Consider the following 27,787-nt stretch of genomic DNA (forward strand, 5'->3'; position numbering starts at 1 on the left):
TTAGAAAATAATCAAATTTATTCTCTCTAGGGAATGGGGTCACCCTTCTCAGTTCTAGGGTGCCATCCATCCTTAAATAGGAGGAGGGGTGCCTGCTCACTCGGCAGGCGGTGGACATTCAGGGGCTGTTGGGGGTGTCTCTGCCAGGGCAGGCTGCCCATCGGCCCCGTCCCGAGGGCGGAAAACCAGCTCCCCAGCCTGCAGCACCTGCCCGGCCGGCCATGTGCTGCCCGGCCCGTACTGCTGGTAGAAGTCCGCATCCGTCTGGAACATGACCAGTGCCTGGGCCGTGTGGATCCGCACGTGCTGGGCCAGGCTGTTGGCATCCAGGAACTTATCCCCGCAGGAATCACAGGCATAGAGGATGTGGGTGTTAGGATCTGTGGGAGGTAGGGGTGTGGTCAGGACAGGAAAGGCCCTCGGGCCCACCACCTTCCCCGAAGGCAGCTCTGCTCCCCTCTCACCTTCTTCCTGCACTTGCTTCACAGCTTTGCTGATCTCAGCTTTAAGGACTTCTGTCTCATCGGCAGTCACTGCGGCCCCTACTGGCACCACTGTGGGCGGAATCAGCAAGGCCTGAGCCCAGTCACCTGCTCCTCTGCAGCTGCCCCAGAGGCAGCCCTGCTGTGACCACCCCCTGCTGCCCTGGGAGCTGAGTGATGTCCGCACCTGTGAGCTGCGTGACAGCCGTTGCTGCCAGTGCCTCGGTGGCCAGTGTGACCATATCATCAACAGTGACCACACTGACCTCACCGCCCTCCTCTGGCTCCAGGATTTTGATACCAGCCTTGCCCTGGTGCACAGTCTTCACATGGGAGCGAAGGTTGTCCACCCGGTTGAAGCCGCGACCACACTTGTCACACAGGTAGGGCTTCTCTCCTGGGGGGGGAGGCAAGGTTCTCTCCTGCCATTGGGGGGAGGGTGCAGGGGGGGAGGACCTCAGTGGCCTCCAGCTTCCCCTGCAGCCCTGTCTTTCCAGCAGGAAATGCTCTGGGGTGGCCGCTTGAGGCACAGATGGCCCTTCTAGAAGGTGTGAGAAAGTGGGGCCCTCCTGGGAGTTAAACTGCTTTGGAGGCGGCCTGCAGCAAGTGTCAGCTCCCAAGACTGGGGTCCCAGGCGTCTCCCCCCCTCCCCTCCGCACCACCCAGCCCGGGGTCAGGGCCTGGGACAGAGGTGGGCACACACTCACCAGTGTGGATAATGATGTGCTTAGACAGGTCCCCCACGTTCACGAAGGCCTTGCTGCACACACTACACTTGTGGGGGCGGATATTATCATGGTGGCGGATATGATTGGCCAACTGGCTGGACTGGACGAATCTGCAGGACCAGAGAGAGGAGGGGCTTGCACTGAACCGCCCAGGCTAAGGTGGGGCTGAGATGGAAGAGGACTTGGAGACCTGCCCTGGACAGCCGTGTGACCGGCTCCCAAGTGGACCGAACAGAGTAGGCTTGTGCTGTCTGACCCTCTCCGCCCACCCAGTGCTGGGACGCCACCGTGCCTGGATGGGAGGTTGGGGAGGGGTGGGGAGGCAGAAGGGTAGCACCTCTTGCCGCAGCGCTCACAGACATAAGGCTTCTCCCCGGTGTGCTGGCGCACATGGGCGATTAGAGAGCTGGCCTGGGTGAAGGCTTTGCCGCACATCACGCACTGGCATGGCTTCTCACCTGGGGACGCAGGCAGGAGCCGGGACAAGATGTCAGCACCTACCTTCCTTCTGTGTCCCCGCATCGCCCCCGGGAGGCTCACCCACCCACCCGTGTGAATGCGAACGTGCCGCTGCAGGGCGCCGGGGTCAGCGAACTGCCGCTGGCAGTGGACGCACACGTAGGGTTTCTCCCCGCTGTGGATCCGCAGGTGCCGCTTCAGGTTCCCTGTGGCGAGACCAAGGGAAGGCTTGGCAAGGGGTGGGGGTGGGGGGCACGGGGGGCGCCATGGGGTGGGGGCCAGCCGGGCCCTACCTGAGGTGGTGAACTGCTTTCCACACTCCCGGCACTTGAGGGGCCCGTCGGCGATGTGGATCTTCAGGTGGGCCTTCAGATTCCCCACCTGCGCCCAGGCAGGGGGTCAGAGGGCCAGCCCTTCCCTCCCTGGAACCTCTGGTGTCGGTCCTCCCCAGGGGGTCCTGTGGGAGGCTCCACCCTTCCTCCAGTCCGGTGGGGAAGGCAAACCCCCTCCGGATCTGCTCTCCCAGTTTCTCTCCCAGCCTCTCCTACGCCCCACCCCCCGCCCCCCACCTGATTGAACTTCTTGTCGCAATGCGGGCACTTGTGCTCCTTGTCGGTGTCGTGCGTCTCCAGGTGGCGCATCTTAGACGTGGGGTCGGAGAAGGAGCGGCCGCAGTAGTCGCACTGGTAGGGCTTCTCGCCGCTGTGCACCAGCTGGTGCCGCTTGAGGTTGCCCGACGTGGTGAAGAGCTTGCCACAGTCCTCGCAGCGGTAGCGCGCCTCGCCCGAGTGCCGCTTCTTGTGCAGGTTCAGCAGGCTGATGAGCCGGTAGCTCTTGCCGCACTCCTCGCAGCCGTAGGGCTTCAGCGGGCTGGCGGCAGAGTGCGGAAGAGGAGGGTCGCGGGGGGCGCTCGGCGGGGATCCAGGGTGGGTCAGGCAGAGAAAGGGGGCGGCAGTGGGGCCTACCTGTGCGTCTTCTCGTGGGCCTTGCAGGCGGCCGGGTCAGAGAAGGCCTTGCTGCACTCCCGGCACGAGAACGGCTTCTCGCCCGTGTGGATGCGGATGTGCCGCTTGAAGTTCCCGGTATGTGTGAACTCCTTCCCACAGTCCTGCGGGCACAGGGGGCGGAGTCAGGGGCGGGGCTGGGCGGGGCGGAGTCAGGGGCGGGGCTGGGCGGGGCGGAGTCAGGGGCGGGGCGGGGCGGAGTCAGGGGCGGGGCGGGGCGGGGCGGGGCGGGGACGGGACGGGACCTGGGCCCACACCTCGCACTTGTGGATGACCGAGCCGTAGGCCTTGGACTCCGTGCGGTCGCCATAGGTGCCCGAGCGCAGGCCTCGCGCCTCAGAGCCAAGCTCCTGGCCTGAGTCCGTGCTGGCCGACTCCTCACTCTCCTCCGGGGCCTCGCCCTTCTCCAGTGGCGGCCCCTCTTCCTTGACCACCGCGGGCGCGTTGCCCTCCTCTTCCTCTCGCTCTTCTCCCTTCCTTGCCGGCTCCACCTCCATTTCTGCCACGAGAAAAGCAGGCACTGAGGAGGAGTCTTGGGGGTTGGGCGGTGGGGGGCGGGTGTCAACTGACGCTGGGGGCCCAGCTCATCTCTGCGTGGGCACCTCGCAAGCGCCTGGCAGGGTCTGGAAGCCGCAGGACAGCTGGAGGAAGCCTAGGGAGACCGATGACCTGGACAGTGCTACCTGAAGGTTACCGATGGGCCTCAGTCCAGCAGGGTCCCCAAGCTGGCGACCCAGGTGGGAAGGATACTGTCAGCCAACAAGCACTGGGGGCGGGGGCAGGGGTGGGTGCCAGGGGCAGCAAAGCTCCCCCATGGTGCTCAGCTTAGGGAGAAACAGCAGGGCCAGTACTGTGCCAGCCATACTTCTGTGCTAACAGGAAGCGAGGCCAGGATGTACAACCAAGAAACTGACATCAAAGTTCAGGAATGAGAAAAGATGATGTTGGCCCAAAAGCTGATGTGAAAGAGTGACTCAGAGTGAGATCAGCTGTGGCAGGAAGAGGGGGGGACGCTGACCTAAGTGAGGGCTGACCTGGCTGGTGGAGGATACCTTGCTCTGAGCTCTCTGACAAGGCAGCCTCGGCCTCAGCAGCAGCCATGCCACTCGTGGGGTCCGGCTTGAGCTCCACAGGCTCCCGGGGAGCATCTGCCTTCTCCGTCTGCTCTGCACCTGTGGTAGGGGTGGGAGCATCCAGGGCTGGATGGGTCTCCTGGACCAGGCCTCTGGAAGTGGCTGTGGTCCTGGGGGGTTGTAGGGGGCGGCACATCCCAGCTCAGGCTGTTTGAGCCTCTGCTCTGGCTTTAACAGACGCCCCAGAAAAACCAAGTTTGTTCTGGGGAGCCTGAGCTCAAGGGATGCAGCTGCCTGTGTCCCCTCACCCCCAAGAGCCTCCCAAGGAAGCCATTTGTGGTGCTGGAGCCCACACTGCCGGCAGGTGACGGCCAGCCAGCCGGATCCTCAGCATGGCAACTCACCGCTGCCCGTGCTCTCGGCCTGGCCGCCTCGCTCCTCCTTGGGCTCCCGGCCTGGGCCCGCAGTCGGACTGCTCCTGGCCGGGTCCAGCTCGCTCAGTGCAGTGGCAGCAGCCTTCTCCTCTTTGGCTCTCTTGTCCCCCACTGGAGATGGAAGAGGACAGACCTGCCATTTCCCATCAAGTGCCCACCAGTGGGAGGAGTGAAGTGGCCCAGAACTTGCTAGCTCTTCCACACCCTCCCTTGGGATAACCTAAGTAGTGGTTTGTTGGTTGGCTCACTCAACACACTCTTCACAGGTACCGAAATCATGCCAAGGCTGCCGGCTAAGCCTGGGATGTAACAGCCGTGGGGCTGGCAGACTGGTCAGGGAGACAGACCTCGCACATGAAATGGTGCTAGAGACTGCTGCTTACATGCAGGGGAGTGTGCTTTTCTCAAAGTGTGTCAGGAGGACTCTGGCCCACACCGGGCCTTGAGGGCTTTCCTGAGGTGCTAGAGGAGCAGGAGGAGGTGGGGGGAGAGGAGGCCTGCTGGAGGAGTGGATTCTGGTACAAAGGCCCTGAGCCAGGCACGGCTGCCCAGTGCCCTCAGGAAGGGAGGGCAGCAGGGCCCCTCTGAGAGGCATTCTCAGACTTTGCTGCGGCTCCTCCCCACGAGCACCCCACAACGCAGGCGAGGCCATATGATGCTGACCCAGAGGCAGGGGCAGAGCTCTCTTCAAGAGCCACCTGCTCAGGAACAGCCTGCCAAGAAGCTTACCTTCTGCGGCTGAGGCCTCCATATTCTCCCCAGGGCTGGCAGCCGGCTCAGCCAGTGACTTGAGGGCGTGACAGGCTGTGATGATGTCCTGCATCTGCAGGAAGCTGGCCACGGCCAGCACATCGTCCACATTCTCAGAGCTCAGGCTCAGTTTGGCTGTGTACATAAACTCCAGCACCTGCCCCAGGCCTGCCAAGGACACAGACAGCCGTCACGGACCCATCTCAAGACCTGGTACCGGCACCCTGGCCAGTCGCTCCACTCCATGGCAGAATCGAGGGATTTGTAAAAAGCAGAGTGGCAGTGGCAGGCCACCATTTCCCCCATCTCCTGTGCCAGTGGAGAGCAGGCTCCAAAAAGAAGCACACCCACAGAAGGAGAGGGTGTGAACGGCCACTGAGCACTCTCCACCCAGCCCCTGCACTTCATCACCGGAAGACAGAGTGCGTCACCACTGGCTTTCATCAGGGCTCTGCCACCAACCCTCTATCTGACCTCCAGGCCAGTCACCTGACCTCTCTGGGCCTGTTTCCGCATCTGTAAAATGGGGAAACAACACCCTGGCCAAACTTCTGGCAGCATGGCACGTCATTCTGGGTTTGGAACCTGAATCTAAGACCAGTTAGCTCCTTCTTCAATCCCAAGACCTTCCTGACACTCCTCCTCCAGACCCCAAACCTTGCCACTGCCATCAAGGCACTGGGATAGTGGGCCGAAGACTGACTCAGCAATGGAAAGGGACCATGGGCTCAGAGCCCCTGCTCTCTGCCCTTTCTCATGAGCCTGTCCTGTGTTCACTCAGCCTGAAGCTTATCATGAGGCCTTCCTGCCACTCTCCCCTTACCACCCCCCTCCCAGTCAAAAGAGGCCCCTCAATCATGGTAAGAACTTGGTACTCACACACTTGTGGCCGAGTCCTGTGTGGGAAGTCTGGCACCCACCCCCCGTCCCCCACAGCTGGAAGGTGCTGCTCAAGGAGGGCCGTGTGTGGCCTGGGGCCCGCCATAAGCTCAGCCCTGGACCCAGTGGGGTACCTGCCGCGTTACTGATGTCCAGGTGCACCACATCCTTCTGGTCCACGAAGAGCATCTTGAAGTATTCGCTGCAGGCCGCCAGCACTGCTTTATGAGCCTTAAAGTCAACACCGTCCACCACAAAAGTGCAGTCGCACAAAAGTCCCAGTTGCCGCTGCTGGTTCAGCTGCTCCAAGACGTGCTGGCTGTGCTGGGGAAAATCCATGGCTGGGGAAAGCCACAGGCCTCCGTATTACCACAAGGAAGGACGCCAACCGGCCCTGCCAGTGATCCCAACACCCCAGGACAAGAAGCGAGGGGACAGGGAGGATGGAACCAAGTCCACAACGGCCACGTGCCTCTGCAGGCCCAGACCGACCAAAGGCAGGCTTCTAGACTCTTAGAATGACTGGCCAGGAAAGGTCCAAAACCCACAAAGCATGAAGGGCCAACACGAAACAGCCACCTTCATGTCTCAGCAGGTAAATGATATTAAAAAGTCAAAAACCAAGTAAACCTAAAACACTGATTACTGTCAGCACTTTTTTAAAAAAACGGTTGCTTCACATGTTTTTACAAACAGAATGCATGACAGAATCTTAGAATAAACAACACATATTTCACCTGGATGTACTGGGCTCCATGAAAACCGTTCTGTTTTGTTCTCACTTTACTCCGTGTGCCATGCACGCGGGAAGCACGCACTGGGGAGGGTGGACATTCCAACGGCCGGCATTTCGGGACCGGCCCCCCTCTCGCAGCCCCCAGGGCTCTGTGCACGTCCCCCTGTCCATGGCAAGCCTGGCCCTCACCTTCCCCACTTCATGGGCTCAGTGAATTACATGAAGTTGGTGAGTTCTCCACCTCTGGAAACCTCTCTAGGTTGTCCCTCGAGAAAGAATGAACTCTGATCCTAACCCAAGAGCGGCCAGCCTGGCTGAAGTTTCTCTGTCAAAGTCCTTGCTTAGTTACTGCCTGGAAATTTCACAACTATCTCAAGTAAAAATGCTCACAAAAACTGCATGGCCTGGGACCAAATCACCCTAAACTGCACAAGCCATGACTGAATAAGAATCTAAAATGGCTCTCCCCTCCCCTTCAATATCACACCTGGGTCCTTCTCAAGATCAGCATTTTCCAAGGAAAAGAAGCAGGCAGGCTCTCCTTTCAAGAAAGAACCAATTTCCAAGTAAATGTCCACGCCCACTCCTGCAACCACATCACACAGACCCAACCAGGCTGGGCTGTCACACCCTGGCCCGGCATCTGATAAGAGGCAGTGGTTTGCCTTCCAGCTCTTCTGGAACCTCTGCTCTGAGACCTGGGTCTGCTCAGAGCTGCCCTAGGTGGTTCCTGGGCAGGTGAGGGTGACCCTGGGGTGAGATGGTAGGGTGAGGGGGTGGCTCTCAGCCTCCAGGTTTCAGCAACCACACTCTGGCTCCGGTTTTCCCCCCGTTACATCAGCCTCTCAGGGCTGAGTCACCACGCTGCAGCTCTGCAGCCACAGTGACCATGTATGGCTGTCTGGCTGTGATGAGACATGATGAAAGCCACGCCCCCCACGCACGTGGCTCAGCCGGCACAGATCCATCAGCTTTGAAGGATGCACAGCCCACCTACTCCACAGTGTCTGGAAACTTATCAAAAGTGGAGGGGTGTATTTGCTGAACTGGGACAAGTCACCGGGTAGGTGGGCAGGGAGGGCTCCATCAAGTAAGGGGGGCCAGAAAGTGAAAACAGGCCGTGTGCCACAGGGTGCCAGCCCCTGAGTCATGAGTTCAGAATTACTGCTGCTGGAGACTTGAAAATCCCCCTTCCCTTCCCCTAGCGTCCCCAGGACTGTCCTTTGGTCCCAGCCTCCACACACAGCCTCCCAGCCAGAGGCACAGCTTCCTGGACCACTCAGATTAGAAGTGGCTGTGGCCAAGGTTCTAATGTATAAGCAGGGAAGAGAGCTGGAAGCCAGCTCTGGAGCCGAGAGGTCAGACTCAAGGTGGCTGAAAAACCTGCTGGGCAACAAACCAGCCGGCACACCACGGGGCCCCAGGAACAAAGGCTGCTACTGACTGGGATACCCCATAAAGGCCTTCAATCCCTGAGGAAAGTTCCCATTCATTCCCATTAGTGACCTAAAAGGACGCAAGGGAGAAGTTTGGCTGCTCTGTTCCTGAGCAGGTCAAAGCTAAAACAGAGAAGTTTGGAGACATGGAAAAGAACCAGTGTCCAGCCTGTGGGCTAAACACACAGGCCGGGCACTTAGGCCAGGGACCTGAAGGGGGTACATGCCAGGCAGGTGTAAATGGAACCAAAGGTGGGTGGCAAGAACAGGCCTGGGCCAAACCAACCTCTGAGTTGTCTTCTCCCTGCTGTAGAAAAAGCCACACGAGCAGACAAATGTGCACATGTGGGCGTGGGAAGCCCCTGAGTTCCAATCACCAGCTCACCCTCTTTGTCCTCAGGAGCCTCGGGTGAGACACCTCCCAAGTGCAGAGTGAAGGACCCCAAGGGCCTCCTCAATGAGCTGCAGAATCATCCCCTCAGAATTTTCCAGTCAGACCCAAACCAGTCCCTCCTGTTGGGGGGCCTGGCTCTCACCTTCAGTAGGAGCTGGGAGGAAGCACCTCCCAGGCTCAGAAACGGAGCGCTAGCTGAACACGAGTTCCCTGCCCCCTACCCCCACACAAGAGGCACAGAGTTGTTCTCATGCCCCTGGGCTGGAGCCAGCTGAAAGCAGAACCCTCCAGCTGGAAAGCAATCTGACTTGTTAGGAAGATAAACGTGAGAAAAGACTCCTGGCCAACAGCGTGGAGGGACCAGCTGGCTCAAAGGTCAGGTGATTATTAGCCTTCCCTGGGACCAAGGCTGCAACCAGCCCTCAGGCTGCTACACTCCCCAAGGCTTCTAGGAGAAGGGGCTTGAAGCCCGGAACTCCTGGAGGGGGGTGGGGCGCTTATGTCCAGAGGCCTTGGGCGGAAGGCTGGTAAAGGTCTCCGAGAGAGGGTGCTCGGTGACCCAGTAGCTCCAGCACCCCCCCCACACCCGGGAACAGCTGTGTGCCCTGAGTAATGTTTTCCACCCAAAGCTAACCACAGCTTTCCGATGAGACATGCCTGCCCAGAAGTGGGCTCCTCCCCAGGTGTGGGTGTCAGAACACCAAAGCCTTCTGGAATCCCTCTGAAGCCTCCAAAGCTGTTCCAACAAGAGAAACAGTCCTAAAAGATCATCTGTTCTGACAAAGAAAGAAAAGGATGGGAAAGAAAACAGAAGAGGATAAAAGAGAAGGAGGGAGCAGGGAAAGACGGGAGAAGCAGGGAGAGGAACAGGAAGGAAGGAAGGAAAAAGGAGAAACAAGGCCATCCCCGCAGACAGAGAGCAGTGCTTACACATATGCTCACAAGCCCCATCTTGTAATCAGCCCCTGGGGGGCTTGCCAAGTGCTAAACGGTGTCACTTGTCAGCATCACTGTGGGTTTCATAATTGCAACCCCCCAGGGGCAGTGGAGCGCGGAGCCCCAGGGCAGTCTTCCAGGCTCACCCACTCACCTCCCTGAGCCGGCTGCCTAAGAAATCTCCCACAGCCCCTTTCTCCCCCAGGCAGTGCCCAGAGCCAGTGAAGAGCCTCCCCTCAGAGGGGTCGAACTACAACCAGGCAGCACCCCACCTCCAGACTTGGGTGAACTGAGCATGCAATGCTTCAACTGTCTCCTCTTTCATACTCTACAGCAGTGGGCCCCAACCATTTTGGCACCAGGGACTGGTTTTCAAGGAGGACAATGTTTCCACAGCCCAAGGGGTAGGGGGGGATGCAAGTGTCTGACGCAGCTGTAAATACAGATGGAGCTTTGCTCTATCACATCACCGGTCACTCTCCTGCTGTGCAGCCCAGTTCCTAACAGGCCACAGACAGATACTGGTCTGTGGCCCAAGGGATGGGGACCCCTGCTCTACAGTGAAAGGAACCTACCAGGATCTGAGCAAGCTTAGAGGGGACCAGAAAGAGAGGTGAGTGCATGGGGCACACAGAGAGACCTGGGGGGCTCCAGGGGCAGGCAGTGTGGTGGGAGCCAGAAGTCCCAAGTCCATGTGAGGAGGGGGCACTATCTGAGGAGACTTGAAACACAAAATAAGATCAGCAGCCATCCCTCCTCTCATCACCCATGACCGGGATCGAGTGCGGCTCCGCCAGCCCACCCATACTATGTGGTGCCCTCTGCCAAGCATAAGCATGCCTTCCTCCTCACTTCACCTCGCTTCAAGGGTGCTACAAGTGGGCCTCAGTTAAAGCTGCTTCTGAGAAAGAGGAAACACACAGAACAACACTGCAGAGCCCACCAAGCCCGAAGCCCTCATGTTTCTGACCAACTCCTGCCTGCAAACAGGCAGCTTCCGTGACACCGCCATCTGCCCAGTCAATGCCCCTGACTGCTGGGGCAGACCACGTCGTCAGAGCTGGGATGCTCCCCAGAGGATGAGCAGCCTGGCTGGACACGAGCCCTGACCGGCCTCGCAAGAAATTCATCTGGGAATGAACACATGAGGGACCTGGGGAAGCCCCGCAGCGTGGTTCCAAACAGGCGACATGGACACAGGCACAGTGGGCGCAGTCTCCACAGACAGCGGCCAGCAGTCCCTCCCTCCAGCCACACCTGCCATGAGACTCCAGCTGAATCTGGGCGGCTCTGTGTGACTCTGACCAGCAGTGACACCGTGCCAGTCCCAGGCCTGGCCCTTAGGAGGTCTGGAAGATTCTGCTTGCTTGCTTGGAGCCCAGTTGCCCTGCTGTACAGATGCCCAGATGCTCCTGCTGGGGACAGAGAACACACGGAGGGGCTCTGGAGGAGACACTGTTGTGCACAGGCCCCCGGAAGAGCTGAGGTGCCCCTGCAGACAGCCCAGCCACGGGCTGAACGCTGGCACAGGAATGACCCCCAACACCTCATGGAACAAAAATAACTGCCCAATCGACCCATGAAATGGGGAGAAACAAAAAACTGCTGATGGTTCAAGCCACTAAGTGCTGAGATGGTTGGCTGACAGCAAGAGAGAACTGATACAGATGGTAAACTGTAAAGAAAAGGGAATGATTCATGAAAAATTTCAGGGTAACAGTTCTCTCTGGATGGGAGGAGGCGTAATCAAGGGTGTTCTAAGACACTGGAAGCTCTCTGTTTCTTTATCTGGATTCACCTAGATTATATACAAACTTGTGCATTTTATATACCTTTATACAGGAACATTTTTCAACATTTAACGATATCTATAATAAGCAAGCAGTGAGGTACAGGTGCCACACTCAGTCCCATGCAGAGACGGGGTCGTTTCCAACTGTGCCCCCAGCCACTCTGGCCTGGGCTACCCTGAGGAGGGGAAAGGGCCTCGAAGGCTGACAGGAGTGCAGGGGGTGCAGGGGGTCGGTGGCACCAGAGAAAACAATCCATCTCATTCGCCTTTCAGATCCAAACATGCACAAAAAGACTGCTGAGAAGAGGAAGGTTTCTCACTGGGCGAGGAAATCCACGCTCCTGTTCAATGAAACCTGAATCCCAGACCCCCCAGTATCAACAAAACAGCATCTATGGAGTGTCCTCAACATGCCAAGCAGCATGGCACCAGGTGTGGCACAGTCCAATCACCTCAAAATTAAGAGCATGGCTACCCTGGGCACCAAGTTCCACCCTGTTGCCTCCACAGGTAAGGACCTAAGAGGCAGTTCAGCACCATGAAGGCAGCAAAACCTCTGGGGTCAAGCCAAGCAGGGCCAAATCCAGGGCCTGCCGCCCACCACACCAGCAGGTGCCCTTCTTCTCTTGGATACTGGAACCAAGGGAACTACCTCCCATGTTTCTTACAGGATCCAGTTAAGTAATGTAGGCAAAGGGCCCGCCCAGTGCCTGGCACGTGGTAAGCACTCAGCAAATAATTGCTACCAGGAAGCAGAGATGCAGACTACATATATTTTTAGGCCAAAGACCACATCAGATGATTTCCACATTATCTTTTCATGCTGGGCACCTCCGGTGTACTTGGTGACTTGAACCTTGTTTAGTCGTAATCGTAACTCATTATTCCTTCTAAATGTAATCTGGAAAAATCCTAGAGCCCAACTAACATTAAGAGACGAGAGGGTACTGGATAAGAACAAGTAAGAGCGATTTTCTCTGTCAGGGAAGCACTTTATATCGAACAACTGTCTGGTAAACCCCAAGTGTGCTTCCGGCTGACGTGCCTGCCCGAACCTCTGAGTGGGGCCACAGAGCACCGCTCTGTCTCAGAGTCGAATGGGAACCTGTCCAATATGAAATATCAGCACTGAACTGCAGGCAGGATTTCCAAACTGGGGCACAGAGGGAAGCCACAACTGGCCGATCACCAGATGCCAATCAGGATGAACCACAGTCCCTGACTCCTAGAACGTGTTGTGCCAGCTACAGGCCTGGACATGACACAGCCGTCCAGAGGCCTGGAGGCATCTAAGAGCAGTGACAAGGATCAGCATTCCTGATTTCCTAGAAATACTGGTGGCTCCTGGACACAACTCGGCATACACAAACTTGGGCCAAGGAAACAGAAGTTCACAGTAGGCCAACCCTGCAAACGTGAAACCTCCCTGCCCAACCCCACCAACCTACCTGGTGTGACAACCTGTCCCTTTTCAGTGCAATGTGACAGAGAAGCAAATATCAACAACAGGCAACATGACAGAGAAGCAAATATCAACAACATGCAACGTGACAGAGAAGCAAATATCAACAAAACCAGCCCTGTGGAACTTTCCTCCTTGCCCAGCAAATACAGCTCTTCTATTAAGCTTGTGTTTCTCAAACTTTCAGAATCAATTTCCACTTTATATAAACCCACAAACCTGACTCAGCCCTTCCCAACAGCCCCCAAATGCTTCATCTTCTACTGAATAGTGGCCCCCAGGCCCCCACCCTGAAAATCACTGCTCCCTTCTATATAATGCTCCCTGCCAAGGTTTAGTACTGTTTTTCTGCTGAATTTGTGTTATAAAAAAAACACTGAAAAAAAAACAACTGGTTTTTAATTAAAAATAAATAAATAATATATTCACTGCTGGGTGGGCCGACTTCTTGTTTCTTCCTCACAGCTGTTTACAGCACCTAGAACCTTGCTCTCAAATCAAGTTGGGGAATAGGCCTGGTATAGAACAGATTCCTGGCCATGTGGAATATGACTGATTCAAGGTCAACATATTCTGTGGACCCTTACAAAATGATCATTGTACTTTTGGTGCTTGCTACTGAAAAACTAATAGACAAAGCCATTATAAAAAGTGAACTTGCAGTCTGTTAATCACAGCAGCAGCAATATGTATTTGAGAAGCAATTCTATGCATGTGAATGAGAAATCTCCCCTAAAATACAGAAGCTCTGTGGTGTGATACAGCTGCCCATATACTTACTTTACTCCCCTCTGGGGTCCTCCATCCATAAATCAGGAAACAAATATAAACAGAGACTAAACAATCACACACATTTAATGAGTGCTTACTCTGTGCTCGCCTTAGGGACAGTATTCCCACTTTGAGCCTAGTGGGGAAGACTAGTAATAAATCAATACACTACATAATGTCACATACTCAGTGCTGTGAAGAAAACCAAAGCAAGCCGAGGCTATTAACTGAGAAAAGGGTCAAGGAGGAGCTCCGTGAGGAGGTGACGTTGAAGCAAAGACCTGGATGAAGTGAAGAGCGAGCCATGCCACCATAAGTTCAAGGACAATGACAGACATAAGGAAGGGCAAAAGCAAAGGTCCCGAGACAGACATTACTTGGCCAAAGGGGCCAGAGTACCTGAAAAGGGGGAAGGGAGCAGAAGGATGAGAGGCACCAAGGTTGGCAACAGTAGAGGCTGAGATCATTCGGTTTCAGAGGCAAGTCAGGCTTTGGAGTTTCTTCTAAGGAGGCTGGTATGCCCGGGGGTGCGGTGGAGCTGAGAACAGAAGAGTGACGGCAAGGAGGCAAGTGTGGACACAGGACCACCAGGAGAGAAGCCAGAGAGGAAGGTGGCCTCCAACAAGGTGTAGGTGGGTAGGTAAGAAGTAGTCAGATTAGGGATATGTCTTGGTGACACCAACAGAAAGGCTGACCAAGTAAGATGTCAGTTGTGAGAAAAGAAAGAAGTCAAGGATGACACCAAAATTTTTAGCCTGAGAAACAGGCCAAGCGGCGGTGTTATTTACCGAGGTGAGGAATTGATGGTAGGAGCAAAGGATTAGTGGGGGAAAAGCAAATAGAGAGAGTGGTGAGAAATGCAGGTGGAGGGACAGGCTGCAGGCCACACCCATCACGCCAGGACTCAGACTCATCCCCAGCCGATGGGTGTCATGCCAGATTTAAGCAAGAGGGCCACAGTTAGACTCACATTTCTGAAAGGTCACTCTGGCTGCATGAGTGTGGAGAGGCTGAAAGGGCAACAGCAGAAGCAGAAAAACAACTCAGGAAGTCCTGCAGCGCTTGTCCCGCAGGACGTGATGAATGGGACAGTGTCACCCCCAGGATGGTGCCAGGTGAGGCTGACTGATGCCCAGAACCCAACACACTCACTGTGGGTCTTTCTGAGCAGCGTGTGCAAGCAGTCCTCCCGTTGAATATCACAGCATCCTTTGAAAGCTTTAAGTACCTCAACATCCCTTACCACTTAGTACCTAACCCTGCCCAGGAGAAGCTGGGCCAGCTGTTTGTCCACCACCACATCCCAGGCTAAATGCCCACAACTCTGGAGGGATGTTCAAGAACCTGGTAACGGGGATCCCCTCAGAGCAGCAGGGGAAGGATGGAAAGGAGTTACACTTCTCACTCTTGTATCCTGTCTGGGTTTTTGTGTTTTATTTTACCACTTGTGAATGTTATCAATTAAAATATTAAAACTGAGAAAGCAAAACACAGAGGGAAGGAGGGGAGAAAGAACAAAAGAGAGAAAGAAAATGTCCACAAAGTCAGAGCTTCTTCACTTCTCTTAACCATAACCTTTCAGATATTTTCTGCGAGACCTGGTGACCGAAAACTTCTCAAAAGCAAAAAATTTTTCATAAGGGAAATGGAACATTATGGTAATTTGCACAAAGAATGTGTCACTTGGGAAAACTTGATGAGCAAAAATTCCTTAAGGGGACAAAATGGAAAATCCCCTAGAAGAGCAGCTAGTGGCCTTTTCCAGACGCAGATGAACCCCTCTGACTCTGCGACGGCCCTGAAGGCCTCTCCCGGGAGTCACACACACAGTTTAGCACGCGACTTCAGGGAGCTGACTCCCCCGACCCGGTTAAAGCTCCTGCCTTGGAATCCAGCCAAAGCTAGTTAAGTCCTTCGGGCAAGAGTACTTAAATCTCTGCACCTCAGTCTCCTTTCTGTGAAACGGGGATGGTACTAAAAGTGTCCACAAAGCCTCTGTTGGCCGTCATTGTTATTATACATAAACCCAGGCCAGCAACATCAATCTACAACAGGAAAGTGGGGAACGCAACGCTCGCCTCCCTGCCCTATCTTCTAAAAATGGACACAGAGACTTCCCTGGTGGTCCAGTAGCTAAGACTCCCAATGCAGGGGGCCCAGGTTTGATCCCTGGTCAGGGAACTAGATCACATATGCCACAACTAACAATCTGCAGGCTGCAACTAAACATCCTGTGTGCCGCAACTAAGACTTAGCGCAGCTAAATAAAAATTTTAAAAATAAATTTAAAATAGTAAAAATGAATGTAAAAATCTCATCAGTAAGCCAGGCACCCATGACAGATAAAGCTTCAACCTGAAAAAAGATCAGAAAAAAGCCCTGCAAACTGCAATGCTTCTTCCACTCAATAGTAACCAGAAGGCAAGGCAGAGGTGCTTTGTACTTGACAGCAAAAGCCACCTTCTTTTCTACAAAGAACATGATGATTTTGGAGGAACAAAGCAGCTTTCATTGAGAAAGAAGATAAAAGATGACAATTCCAAAGGAAGGATTAGTCGTCCCATGGTACTAGTTAAGATCAAGAATCCAAAATAAAGAAAGAAGTTGAGTACTATTAATAATTACTAGGATGTAGATGTATGTATCTGAACTTCAACATAGCACATGATTTTCACGTGACTGACTTTTTCTGGGTTTGTTTTCTCATTAGGATTAGTGACTTTGAAGGTCCCTTCTACTGTTCAGATTTAATAAATGCTGAGTAAATGATTTCATTAATAAGACTGAAGATTACAAATGCATGCATTTGAAGTATAACAGATACCATGTGAATGACAATAAAAATGACATATTTACCTAGAACCTAGCAGCTTTTTTTTCATCTAAAACTTTCCTTATATTGGAAATCTTAAGATTTCCAACTAGGTACATAACATCAACTATGAACTATATACTGGGACTTCTCTGACAGCTCAGTTGGTATAGAATCCGCCTGCAACTCAGGAGACCCTGGTATAATTCCTGGGTCAGGAAGATCCACTGGAAAAGGGATAGGCTACCCACTCCAGTATTCTTGGGCTTCCCTTGTGGCTCAGCTGGTAAAGAATCCGCCTGCAATGTGGGAGACCTGAGTTCAGTCCCTGGGTTGGGAAGATCCCCTGGAGAAGGGAAAGGTGACATGAACATCAACTATGAACTATATACTAATATCATGACCTATATAAGCCAACATCAAATTGTACATTCACTATTCCATACAGGATTAAACTGAAGTTAATACTTGGTAAAACTTGACTGGGAAAAACTAAGAATAAGGATATTTTAGAGGAGTATTTTCGGAGACCTCAAAAACTTAAGATAGGCCTGGACAAAAAGTGGTCAAGAATTCAGTTCCTCTACTTCCAAGGATTTCTTCAAACTGTTAGGCTCCTCAAATCCAGATGCTGAGTGCTGCTCCAGAAGAGAGCGATGTTTGGACAGCAGCCCTGGGAGGATGAGAAGCAGCTCACCCCGAGCTGGCCCTGGAAGAAACATTGCTGCCGGCCTCCTGCCCCTCCACCCACCACCTGCAGCAGCGTGAATCAGCAAAGCTGCTGGAAGCCTTTTAACGAGTGACTTGCAACCCTGGCGGTTTTTCAGCCAGCCCCTTTTGAAGTGTGAGCTTCTGAGAGAAACTTGGAAACCACCCTAAGCACTGCCTGGTTGCTGGTCCAAGGGCAGGCAGGCCAAGAGACAGGTAGAGACACAGAAAGAGAGAGAGACAGAGCACCTGCAAGGCCATGTAAGGAAGCAGGTCAGTCCCAAAGGGCCACTTATGAGACCGTGATGAGAAAGCGACGGTACCCGACCTTAATACTTAAGGGCATGAAAGACAGGTCAGAAACCTAAATGTTCTGTCTCATTCACATTTCTACCCTTATCTTCTCAACTTCACAAATGCAAATATAAACCAGGGGGGAAATATTTACAGCCTATATGGGAAATAAGGGTTAACAGTCCCAATATATAAAGAACTCTAATCAAATGAAAACATGTCCACACGAAGCCTGTAGACAACTGTTCACAGTAGCATTATTCATAACAGTCAAAAGGTCAAAACAGGACTTCCCTAGTCCTGTGCACAACTACTGAGCCCATGTGCTGCAACTACTGAAGCCACATGCCCTAGAGCCCACGCGCTGCAAGAGCAGCCACTGCGATGAGACGCCTGCACAGCAACTAAAGAGTAGCCCCTGCTCGCTGCAACTAGAGAAAGCCCACGTGCAGCCATGAAGACTTAGCACAGTCAAAAATTGATTAATTTTTTTAAAAAGGTCACAACAGCCCAAATGTCCATCAACTAATGAATAAGTAAATAAAATGAGGCATGCAGAGAATTATTTGATAATAAGAAATCAAATAAATTGTACTGATAAATTTTACAATCAATAAATTGTACTGATACGTGCTACAATTTGAATTGAACCTTGAAAATATTGTGCTATGTGAAAGAAGCCAGCCACAAAAGACTAAGATGCATGATTCCATTTATATGAAATGCCTAGAATAGGCAAATCCATAATGATAGAAAATGGTTGCTTCAGGCTGGGGGAGACAGAGGTAAATGGGGAATGACTGCTAATGGGTGGCAGGTTTCTCCTGGGGATGATGAAAATGTTCTGGTTGTGACTCTGTGAATAAACTAAAAGCCACTGAACTGTGCACTTAAAATAGGTGAATTGTATGATATGTGACTGTCTCAATAAAGCTGTTATTAAAAATTAAACAGCAAGAAAAAAATCTTCTAACGAAAAACAAGCCAAAGAAATGAACAGGAAATTCACAAATGAAAAAATATGAGTGTGGTCAATATACTCGATACAGAAAAAAGATGTTGAACCTTACTAATAATCAGATATGAATATGCACAAGTTACCACTTCCAGTTTCAAGGTGGCAAAGATTGAAAGACTGAGTTTCCACTGTGGGCCAGAGCATGTCCCCAGCAAGCAGGAGCAGAAAGGGGTACACTGTGTCAGACTGCAGCCTGTCAACACCAATGCAGATTCTAAATGCGTTCATCGGTTAGGTACAAACTAAAAATGCCTAGATATGAGTAACTGACCAGAGAGCCCACCATGCAGAGGCTACGATTTCCCAGCCTGATGGGGTATTACCCAGCTGTAAGGAAATAGTGAGTCCTGGTAAAGGACTGTGGGACTGGGTCCAGAGAAAACAGAGCCGTGCTAATAACAAGTCCCACTATGCTGAACACTTGAGGGGAGGTTACTGGCAAGAGAAATACTTGGCTTGCTGTTTCCCAAGGGCAGTGGCACGTGGGGCGCACAAGTCCAACAGCAGCCACTAGGGAGAAACTGGAAGAGCTGCCGGGGCAACCTGCCTGCAGAGTGTTTCCTACATACACGCAACCTCATCAAATGTTCACACTAATTCTCTGGGAGAGTAGTAATATGATCACCCTCGCTGTGCAGATGAGAAAATAAGGCTTAGAGAGGTTGTCATTCCACCCAGGTCTCAATGACATGCCCGGATCCAAGGCCAAAGTCCACCACACTCTGTGAGGTGTGCTCTTTTCACTTTAAACAGGGACAAAACTTCCATGGACAGACACAGAATTCTTGATTCACTGGATCCTCAGTCTGTCCCACAAGGGCAAATTCTCTGTCATTAACTGGCAACTCCTTTTCCTTATACTAATTAGTGTTACAAAACATGTTACATATTTTTTAAAAAAGTCAGAAATGAGCAATATTAAGTCTTAGTTCTGATCTTCAGTTTGCAACTGCCAAATGAAACATAAAATTGAAACTCTGAAGCATCTTAATATCTGAAAGCATGGCACACCAGGTAGGGACTTCCCTGATGGCTCAGTGGTAGAGAATCCACCTACCAATGCAGGAGACCCGGGTTCGATCCCTGGGTCAAGAAGATCCCCTGGAGAAGGAAAATGGCAACTCACCCCAATATTCTTGCCTGGGGAAATACCATGGACAGAGGAGCCTGGCGGGCTACAATCCATGGGGTCATAAAAGAGTCAGACATGAATTAGCAAGTAAACAACAACAAAGTAGCATACCAGATACCCCAACTGACTCTTCACTACACAGGGCTACAAATGCTGAAGAAAAACTGTGTGACATCTTTTAAAATGCATCAAAGAACTGGCAAGTCAACAAGGAATACTGACAGGTTAAACAAACTTAAGCAAAGGCTGGAATTCAGATAGCAAGTGGAGCTTTGAGGGTGGGCAGCAAGGGCATCTGCAGAACTGAGCAAGCTCAAGTTCCCCCCCTACCCCTAAAAAGCGAGGTCCCTCCAGAATAAAGCTGGGTCCCAAAGGGTTATATCTTAGTGGAAAGAAAATGGCACAGAAAACAACCTATATCAAATCAAGGCACCAGGTGGAGAGGTATACAACCCCTCTGGGAGAATCTGTAACCACTAGATGGCCCCCCATGGGCTACAGCCCAAAGTCACACACTGTAAAAGATACACTTCAGGTAGATTAAAAAGTGATCCCAAAATGAAAGTATCTGATGTAAGGAGTGAGGACCAACTAAAATAGTAAATAAGAAATAAGTGTATCTAGGGGCTTCCCTGGTGGTCCAGTGGTTAAGAATCCGTCTGGCAATGCAAGAGTCTGGGAAGATCCCACATGCCCCAGAGCAACTGAGCCAGGACACCACAATTACTTAGCTCATGTGCTGCAACTACTGAAGCGCATGTGCCTAGTGCCTGTGCTCAGCAACAAGAGAAGCCACCACAAGGAAGAGTAGCCCCCACTCTCCATAACCAGAGAAAGCCCATGCAGCAGTGAAGACCCAGCACAACCAAAAAATAGAAGAACTAAACTACACACCTATGGAATAAAAGTTGAGGAGGGAGTATTAGGAACTAAAGTGTGATAAGGTCCTAACTGCTTGGGAGAAAAGTGTAAAGACACTGACTAAAGTTTCCCTGATAGCTCAGTTGATAAAGAATCTACCTGCAATGCAGGAGACCCCGGTTCAATTCCTGGGTCAGGAAGATCTGCTGGAGAAGGGATAGGCTACCCACTCCAGTATTCTTGGGCTTCCCTTGTGGCTCAGCTGGTAAAGAATCCACCTGCAATGCGGGAGACCTGGGTTTGATCCCTGGGTTGGAAAGATCGCCTGGAGAAGGGAATGGCTACCCACTCCAGTATTCTGGCCTGGAGAATTCCGTGGACTGTATGGGGTCGCAAAGAGTCATACACAACTGAGCGACCTTCACTTCACAAAATTAGAATTTGGTAAGTCATGTAAATTGAGAGATATGCCATGTTCATGAATCAGAAGATCAATATCATAAAAACATCAGTTCAGTTCAGTCGCTCAGTCATGTCCGACTCTTTGCGACCCCATGAATTGCAGCATGCCAGGCCTCTCTGTCCATCACCAACTCCCGGAGTATACCCAAACCCATGTCCATCAAGTCAGTGATGCCATCCAACCATCTCATCCTCTGTCGTCCCCTTCTCCTCCCGCCCCCAATCCTACCCAGCATTAGGGTCTTTTCCAATGAGTCAACCCTTCGCATGAGGTGCCCAAAGTATTGGAGTTTCAGCTTCAACATCATCACCTCTATCCAAATTGACATGTAATAAATTCAATTCTAATAAAATTCAAAGTGATTCTAATAAAAGACTCCAACAATATTTGTGGAATTTGATAAGCATAATCCAAAATGAAGATGGTAGAAAGCCAAAGCCTTACCAGATACCAAGAATTGTTATATAACAACTTAGAGGGACCTTCCTGGTGGCCCAGTGGCTTAAGACTCCCACTCCCAATGCAGGGGACCTGGGTTCGATCCCTGGTCAGGGAACTAGATCCCACATGCCACAACTAAGAATTTGCAAGCTGCAAGTAAAGATCCCGTGTGCCACAACTAGAAGATCAAAGATTCTGTGTGCTGCATCTAAGACCTGGCACAGCCAAATAAATAAACAAAAAATAGAAAAAAAAAATAAAAGAACTGAGAAATTAAATTGGTGGGATATTGGCACACAGACAGAGATAGATGATAAAGAGCCTAGAAATATACCCATACATTTGTGGACACTTGATGTACGATAGTGGTTACTGGTGACTTTAAAGATCCACAAGAAAGGAATGTATTTTTCAATACATAGTGCAAGCTTAATCTGATGTGCTTATTCAAAAAAAGGAAAAAATTATCTCCTATCTCAAACCATATACAAAAATTACTATGAACAGACTAAAGACCTCAGAGTAAAAGGTAAGAATCATAAAACATTTGGAAGGCAATACACAGGGAAATACCTTTATAAACCTGAAGCAGGGAGGAAGTTCTTAAAAAGAAATAAGAAGTGCTAACTATTTCGAAAAAGTTAATAAATGACATTAAAACTAAGAATTTCTGTTCATTAAAAAGAAACTAGTGACAAGACAAGCCACAAACTGGAAGTGGATAGTTTCAACACATCTAACTGACAAAGGATTAGTATCAAAACAAAACAACCGGGAGAAAAAAGTCTCCACATAATAAAAAGACAACTCAATAAAACAATGAGCAAAAAGATTTAAGCAGTTTTTTCAGAGAAACTGAAAGCTGAATGATCCATTAGTGCATGCAAAGATGCTCAACCCACTAATAACCATGAAGATGCAAATCAAAGCCATGTGAGGTATCACTGAGCTTCCAACAGATTAGTAAAAAGTTTTAAATCTGATGATACCATTGTTTGGAGGATGTGAAGCAGGCAGAATTGTCAGCTGAGTAAACTGGGGAAACCACTCTGGAAACGACTTGGTATTACTGTAGTTAGTCAAACTGAAGATGCACATACCCTAGGATTCGGTCCTCCTCCCTGGGGTGTATCCTCAAAGGCTGCACATGCGTGCCCCAGAAATGGTCACAGTATCACTGTCTGTCTCAGCAAAATGCCGAAAACAAATGTCCATCAACAATAGAAAGGACACGTAAATTCTCATACAAGGGAACATAACTCACCAGTGAAAATGAAATACACCTATATGCAACACAGATTAATCTCAAGAACACATGTTAAGCAAAAAGTTTAGATCACTGAAAAAAACAAGATGATGTACTGAGTTCAAAATCATGCAAAATTAAATAAAAACATTGTTTAGCAATACAAACACATGTGGTAAAACTATAAAGAAAAGCAAGAGATGGGAATTCCCTGGTGATCCAGTGGTTAAGACTTGGCACTTGCAGTGCCATGGCCTGGATTCAATCCCTGGTCAGGGAACTAAGATCCCACAAGCCATGGGGCCAAAACAGAAAAAACACTAAAAAAAGAAAAGAAAAGCATGAACACAGTAAAAGCCAAATCCACTGATTACGCTGGGGTAGGAGTGGGACAGGATCAGGGAGAGGCACTTCAAAGGTAATGGTAACATTCTTTAGTGTAAAGGAGGTGATGGGTATATATGGGTGTTCCTTGTATGCTTATCCTTCAGGTGGTATATATTCTTTTGTATCTACTCAATATTTAACAAGACAACTTACAAAATTAAACAATGTTAGTTCTGACTTTAACCCATGATTTGAGGCATTAACTTGGGCAGCTGACTTGAGTTACACTCAACCAGGAAAGTCCCTGACAGGGGCCCACTCAACCCTCAGACTACAGAAATGAGAAATGCTTCACCACCCAGGCTCCTGAGCTGGAGACAACTTCCCTCTGGGCCCTGGAGCCTTCCACTCAGGACAGGAAAGGTACTGCTTAGATGAATCGGGTCAGTAGAGGAAGTGGGGTGGGTGGGGTAGGGGGAACAGGTCCTACTGCCAGACCTTTTAAGACCAGAAGCTGAGTACATTTTTGATGTGACAATGAACCCACCAAGGCTGCTTTCAGGCTGGGTCCAGACTCTCAGCAAGAACTGCCACCTCTGAGGCTCTGCATGCTGCTCTTTAGACACGAGTGAGCAACTCTCAACTCTAACCATGCCCTCCGCTTCCTTCCTTTGGCGCTCAAGGCTGATCTCTCCAATTCCTAACAAGCAGGTGTGAATGTAAGAGCCCATGCCCTGGCTTTCTGTATGCATCTGTGACTATGTCATTGAGGTCAACCGTAGGTAGCCTTCAGACTGTTAAGCTATTGACACCCATGAGAACCTCTGAGAGTGCCAGACACCTATGCTGACACTGAACACATACACCTGGAGCAAACGCTAAAATAACTTAGTACTAAAATGCCTACTCTTTGTGACTTCTATTATTTCAATCATTTAAAAATGTGGCTGGCAAAAGAAGTAGACTATGGTAAATTATGGTCTCTAGGACAATATGCTTTGTGCACCAAATGTACTTGGAGTTTTTTGCTTCCTGTGAAGTTGGAGTCCCGCCCTTTGGTGGTGTCCGTTACCCTGCCAGACACCAGGTCTGAGAACCTCTGTGCCACCCGTGTGGCACCATCCTTGGGGGAATTCCAGGATGGTAGAGAGTGGGACACCTGGTCTTTTTTGTGGCAAACTGTTCAAACTGAAGCTCTGCCCACAGAGGCTGCCCTTTTGGCATTCTAGATTGAAGGCTCAGTTTATGTGCAACAAAATCCAGCCACCTGACACTTCAAAATGTCTCTCCTGTAGACACATACAGGCACGCATGTGCACAGAAGGGTCCGGGCACGAGGACACACAGACGTGGTTAACAGTTATCTGGGACAGGAACCGGGTCAGACATGAGAGGGTCACTTACTTTCCTATCCTAAGCATTTTTTTCTTCCTCAACTCTGCACACTTTCTTTCTTGACCCTCATAGGAGGTTGTTGTTAGGTCATCCTCTCCTAATTAACACATAGTAACACTAGATACCAACTGTGGACTCAAAGACTAGATAAAAGCATTTTACATGCATTACCTCATTAATAATTCCACCCAATAAAGCTAGCGTGAGGTCATCATTATTCCCACTACACACCCGAGGAAATGGAAGCTTAGAGAGGTCAAATACTTTGTCCAAAGGCACATAGCTAGTAAGTATAAGGACCGGGTATGTTAGGCTCAAGTATTTTTGACTTAGAAGTTCATGCTTCTAACCAGCACCTCGTACTCCAGAAATTCTGTTTTTTGTTGTCTAGTCACTCTGTTGTGTCTGACTCTTTGCAACTCCATGGACTGTAGCCCGCCAAGCTCCTCTGTCCATGAGATTCTCCAGGCAAGAATCCTGGAGTGGTATTGCCATTTCCTTCTCCAGAGGATCTTCCTGACCCAGGGATTGATCCCGTGTCTCCTGCATTGGCAGGTGGATTCTTTACCACTGAGCCACCTGGGAAGCCCATACTGTGATAACCCATGTGGCTAAGAGTGCCTTTATCCTGGGATCCATCTCCCTCATCTCTACAACCCGAGCCCCCAGTGCAGTGTCTGACACGTCAGGCACAGAAAACACTGACTGTGTAAGCAAGCCTGGACTTCCTGGACCCAAGCAACACAAATGACCCAAAGCCAGAGGAGCCTACCTCAGGGGCCCAGGGGCCCAGCGAACACACCCCACCCTGTTTCACCAGTGAGTAGACTTCCCTCAGGCCTAACCGTCAGAGTCAGCAATCCAGTCACACTGGGAACAGAACAGGTTCTCTCAGCCAGCTTTTCCTCCAGCATTGGAACAGTCGTGATTCCTCCTTTGGTTGTACACCAGAGGCTGGGGTTTGGGGACACGTTGTACAAAAGTATGTATCTTTAAACATTAGAACCTTACAAGAAATGGGTATATGCTCCCTACTCTTTCCCTCTCTGCCATACAGAGTGCATACACAATGGCAGGATCCAGAGTAGCCTGCTCAGTCCATGAGATGGAAGCCAGGGTTTGAGCAAGGAGAGACACATGATCAATGGAACCTTGCTTCTGGATGACTTTGCAGAACAGAGTGAGCTGCCCTGACCAGTTCTGGACTGCCTACTCCCAGACTGTTAAGGGACAGGAATAAATTTCTATTTCTTTTCAGCCACTATATTTTGGAGCATTTTAGACTGTACTTAATTAAAACAAGGTGTGAACACTGCCCAGGGATTAATCTAGCATGATCTGTGACAACATTATCAACATTCTCCTAACCAAACTAGGATTTTGTCATTACTGTACACTTTTAAAGAAAAAGTTGTCTTGAAAGGGTGAGTTGGAGCACACTGCGCCTAGAGCAGAGGGACAAACAAACTGACCTCCTGGTTTGTTTCATCTTTGAGTCTTAACAGACATACCTCAGATTTCCAAGTAGCCCAGGCTACTCTGTTCCGACAGTTTGTCTGGGGAAACTCCAGCTTGGCTCTCCTCCTCCAGCTCATTACCTGAATCAAAGACCAAGAGGAAAATCTGATGAGAACCTGCAGGATTCTAAGAGCTGCTCTTGTATCCACCAAATACAGGCAAATGCAGAGCACTGAGCACAGAGTCTGGCACAAAGTCAGTGCTCAATAAATGTTACACTGGATCGTGACTGGGCTGCTGCATGCCAGACCCTGTCCTGGAAAGCTGGGACACAAAGATGAATAAACCTAGTGCCAGTTCCTACACTCAGGAAAGTCCCCTACACTTGGGAAAGCCTGCTGACTGAAAGATGTAACACAAGGTTGATAAGCAAAAGCAATGAGGCTGGGCCCAAGTAGTCTTACAGCACTAGCATTCCCCAGGGATGTCCCAGACACTGTGCTTCTCACTCCAGACCCTTACCCAGGTGACACAGCCCCTTCCCATAACCGTAGTGACTTTTGATGGATGCTAGATCACCAGTGGACAGTTTCACTTGAATGTTTTACAGGCACTTACAACAGACGTGTTCAAAACAAAATATATCTCCTCTCCTTAAATCCCCTCCCTATCCTGTTCCCTATCACACCAAGCAGCATCACCATCCATCAGTCAAAAATTCAGAGCCAACCCTGACCTCTCCCCTAGCCTCTAAACCCCCCATCTAAGTCATCACCAACTTTGGTCAAGTCTACCTCCAACACTTCTCTCCCCGCCTTCTGCCTCTAATCTAACTCAAGGCCACAGTCATCTCTCACCTCCACAGTTCTAGTAGCCTCTTAACTGGCCTCCAGGCCCATTCCCTTTAATACAGTCTTCACTAGAGTGATCTTTCTAATCCACAAATCTGATTCTTAAATGCGTTCTCATTAACCTAAAATTGCAAGTCCACAGCTAGGTTTAAAAAACTTCCCTAGGGGAAGATTCCACTACAGGATCCATGGTTGGGGAACTAAGGATGCCTCATGCCCCATGGCTGCTTTCCCTCCCCAAAACAAGACTCCTGAGAACCAGACCACAGGTCCCTAGGCAGCTGTCTCACACATTCCATCTTCAACTGAGAATACTCTTCCCCTTTTCTGCCTGCACTTTCCAAGCATCCTCCAGTTCTGTTTCCTGGGAAACAGAAGCCTTTCTGGATTTACCTAAACTGAGTGAGGTGCCTCTACTCAGTGTTTCCAGTGTTTTCTGCTTTTTTCCCATCGTATCAGAATTGCCTACATTTCAGTATGTCTCCCACGTGAGTTTCTGAGCTCTGGGTGATGATGATAACAGCATCAAGCACACACAGCACTTACTTTATGCCAGCAAGCCTTCTCAGCACTTTACACCTATTATCTCATTTAACCTTTATAATCGTTTTAGGAGGCAGATTTTATTCTCAACCCTGCTTTAAGGATGAGAAAACCGAGGCAGGAGGCGAGGAACCAACGTGCCTAAGGACACAGTTGGCAAGCACCGAGACAGGATTCAAACCCGGCTGCTTGGCTCCACAGGCTACACTTTTTAACCACTACGCGGATCTGGATCACTCACTCTATCCTCAGAACCCGTCAGGAGCTGAACCACCGTCTGTGGAACGAATGAATGAATGAAATTATCTCATACGGGGGCAGTATCGGTCTCCACCACGACAAACTCCTCCTAGGCCCTCACAGGCATGTGTCCTCAGACCCCGCCGGCCAAAGTGAGCTGCGCGGGCACCCCGCCACCTCGCGGCCTCAGAACGCCCACCCGCCGCGGCGCGCGGGGTCAAGGGGCGGTGACAGCCGGGCGGCGGGGGCGGAGATGCTACCAGCTGGGGTGTCACCCAGCCTGGAGGCGACTCGCGCTCCCTCGCCGGGACGGCGAGTCCAGTCCGCCCGCCCACTATCCGCCCGCTCGCCGGGCAGCGCCCCCCACCCATTTGTCTCGCACCCTCATGTTGTGCGGGGTCTCCTCAGTCCGGGTTCCCGTCCCAGTCCACTTCCCTCCCCTCCCCCACACAACCGTCCCCGGCGTCCCGCCGCGTCCCATCCTCCGCCGCCTCCGCCCGACTCCTGGGACTCTCCCGGCCCCGGGTGCTTGCTGACCCTCACCTGCCATGTCCTGGACCCCACCGCAGAGGGAGGTGCATCACGGCCGCGAGAAGGCCGGGGACGGCACTTCAGAGCAGACAAAGGGCGCCGCCATGTTAGAGTTGGGCGGAACCGACCTC

The 27,787-nt window shown here is 51.1% G+C and overlaps 1 protein-coding gene across 6 annotated transcripts; it reads right to left on the reverse strand.

The window, feature by feature from the left end:
- On the reverse strand, positions 1–27,787 carry ZBTB17 (zinc finger and BTB domain containing 17). Of its 6 annotated transcripts, XM_081488122.1 has the most exons (17): positions 27,669–27,787; positions 25,545–25,631; positions 22,166–22,246; positions 5,944–6,150; positions 4,910–5,098; positions 4,151–4,291; positions 3,726–3,845; positions 2,931–3,172; positions 2,635–2,777; positions 2,239–2,539; positions 1,963–2,050; positions 1,759–1,875; positions 1,548–1,668; positions 1,190–1,320; positions 670–879; positions 465–554; positions 1–380 (listed from the first exon to the last, which is right to left on the reverse strand). In XM_081488122.1, exons 4-17 carry the CDS (start codon positions 6,146–6,148, stop codon positions 97–99), a joined length of 2,382 nt encoding a protein of 793 aa, XP_081344248.1. In that variant the 5' UTR covers positions 6,149–6,150; positions 22,166–22,246; positions 25,545–25,631; positions 27,669–27,787; the 3' UTR covers positions 1–96. The 6 variants fall into 6 exon arrangements, with proteins under 6 accessions (XP_081344248.1, XP_081344246.1, XP_081344251.1 ...); XM_081488120.1 differs by lacking the exon at positions 22,166–22,246; XM_081488125.1 differs by lacking the exon at positions 22,166–22,246 and having other exon boundaries at positions 4,151–4,313.

The sequence above is a fragment of the Giraffa tippelskirchi genome, chromosome 5 (assembly GCF_054371585.1).
Source record: "Giraffa tippelskirchi isolate mGirTip1 chromosome 5, T2T-mGirTip1v1.2.pri, whole genome shotgun sequence".
Taxonomy (NCBI): Eukaryota; Metazoa; Chordata; class Mammalia; order Artiodactyla; family Giraffidae; genus Giraffa; species Giraffa tippelskirchi.

Excerpts from the sequence above, each read along its gene's own strand:
- ZBTB17 (XM_081488120.1), bottom strand. The coding sequence starts at position 6,148 with ATGGATTTTCCCCAGCACAGCCAGCACGTCTTGGAGCAGCTGAACCAG. Across the intron at positions 880-1,189 it reads GCACATCATTATCCACACTG|GAGAGAAGCCCTACCTGTGT; the intron begins GTGAGTGTGTGC and ends CTCCCCCCCCAG. Across the intron at positions 381-464 it reads GAAGCAAGTGCAGGAAGAAG|ATCCTAACACCCACATCCTC; the intron begins GTGAGAGGGGAG and ends TACCTCCCACAG.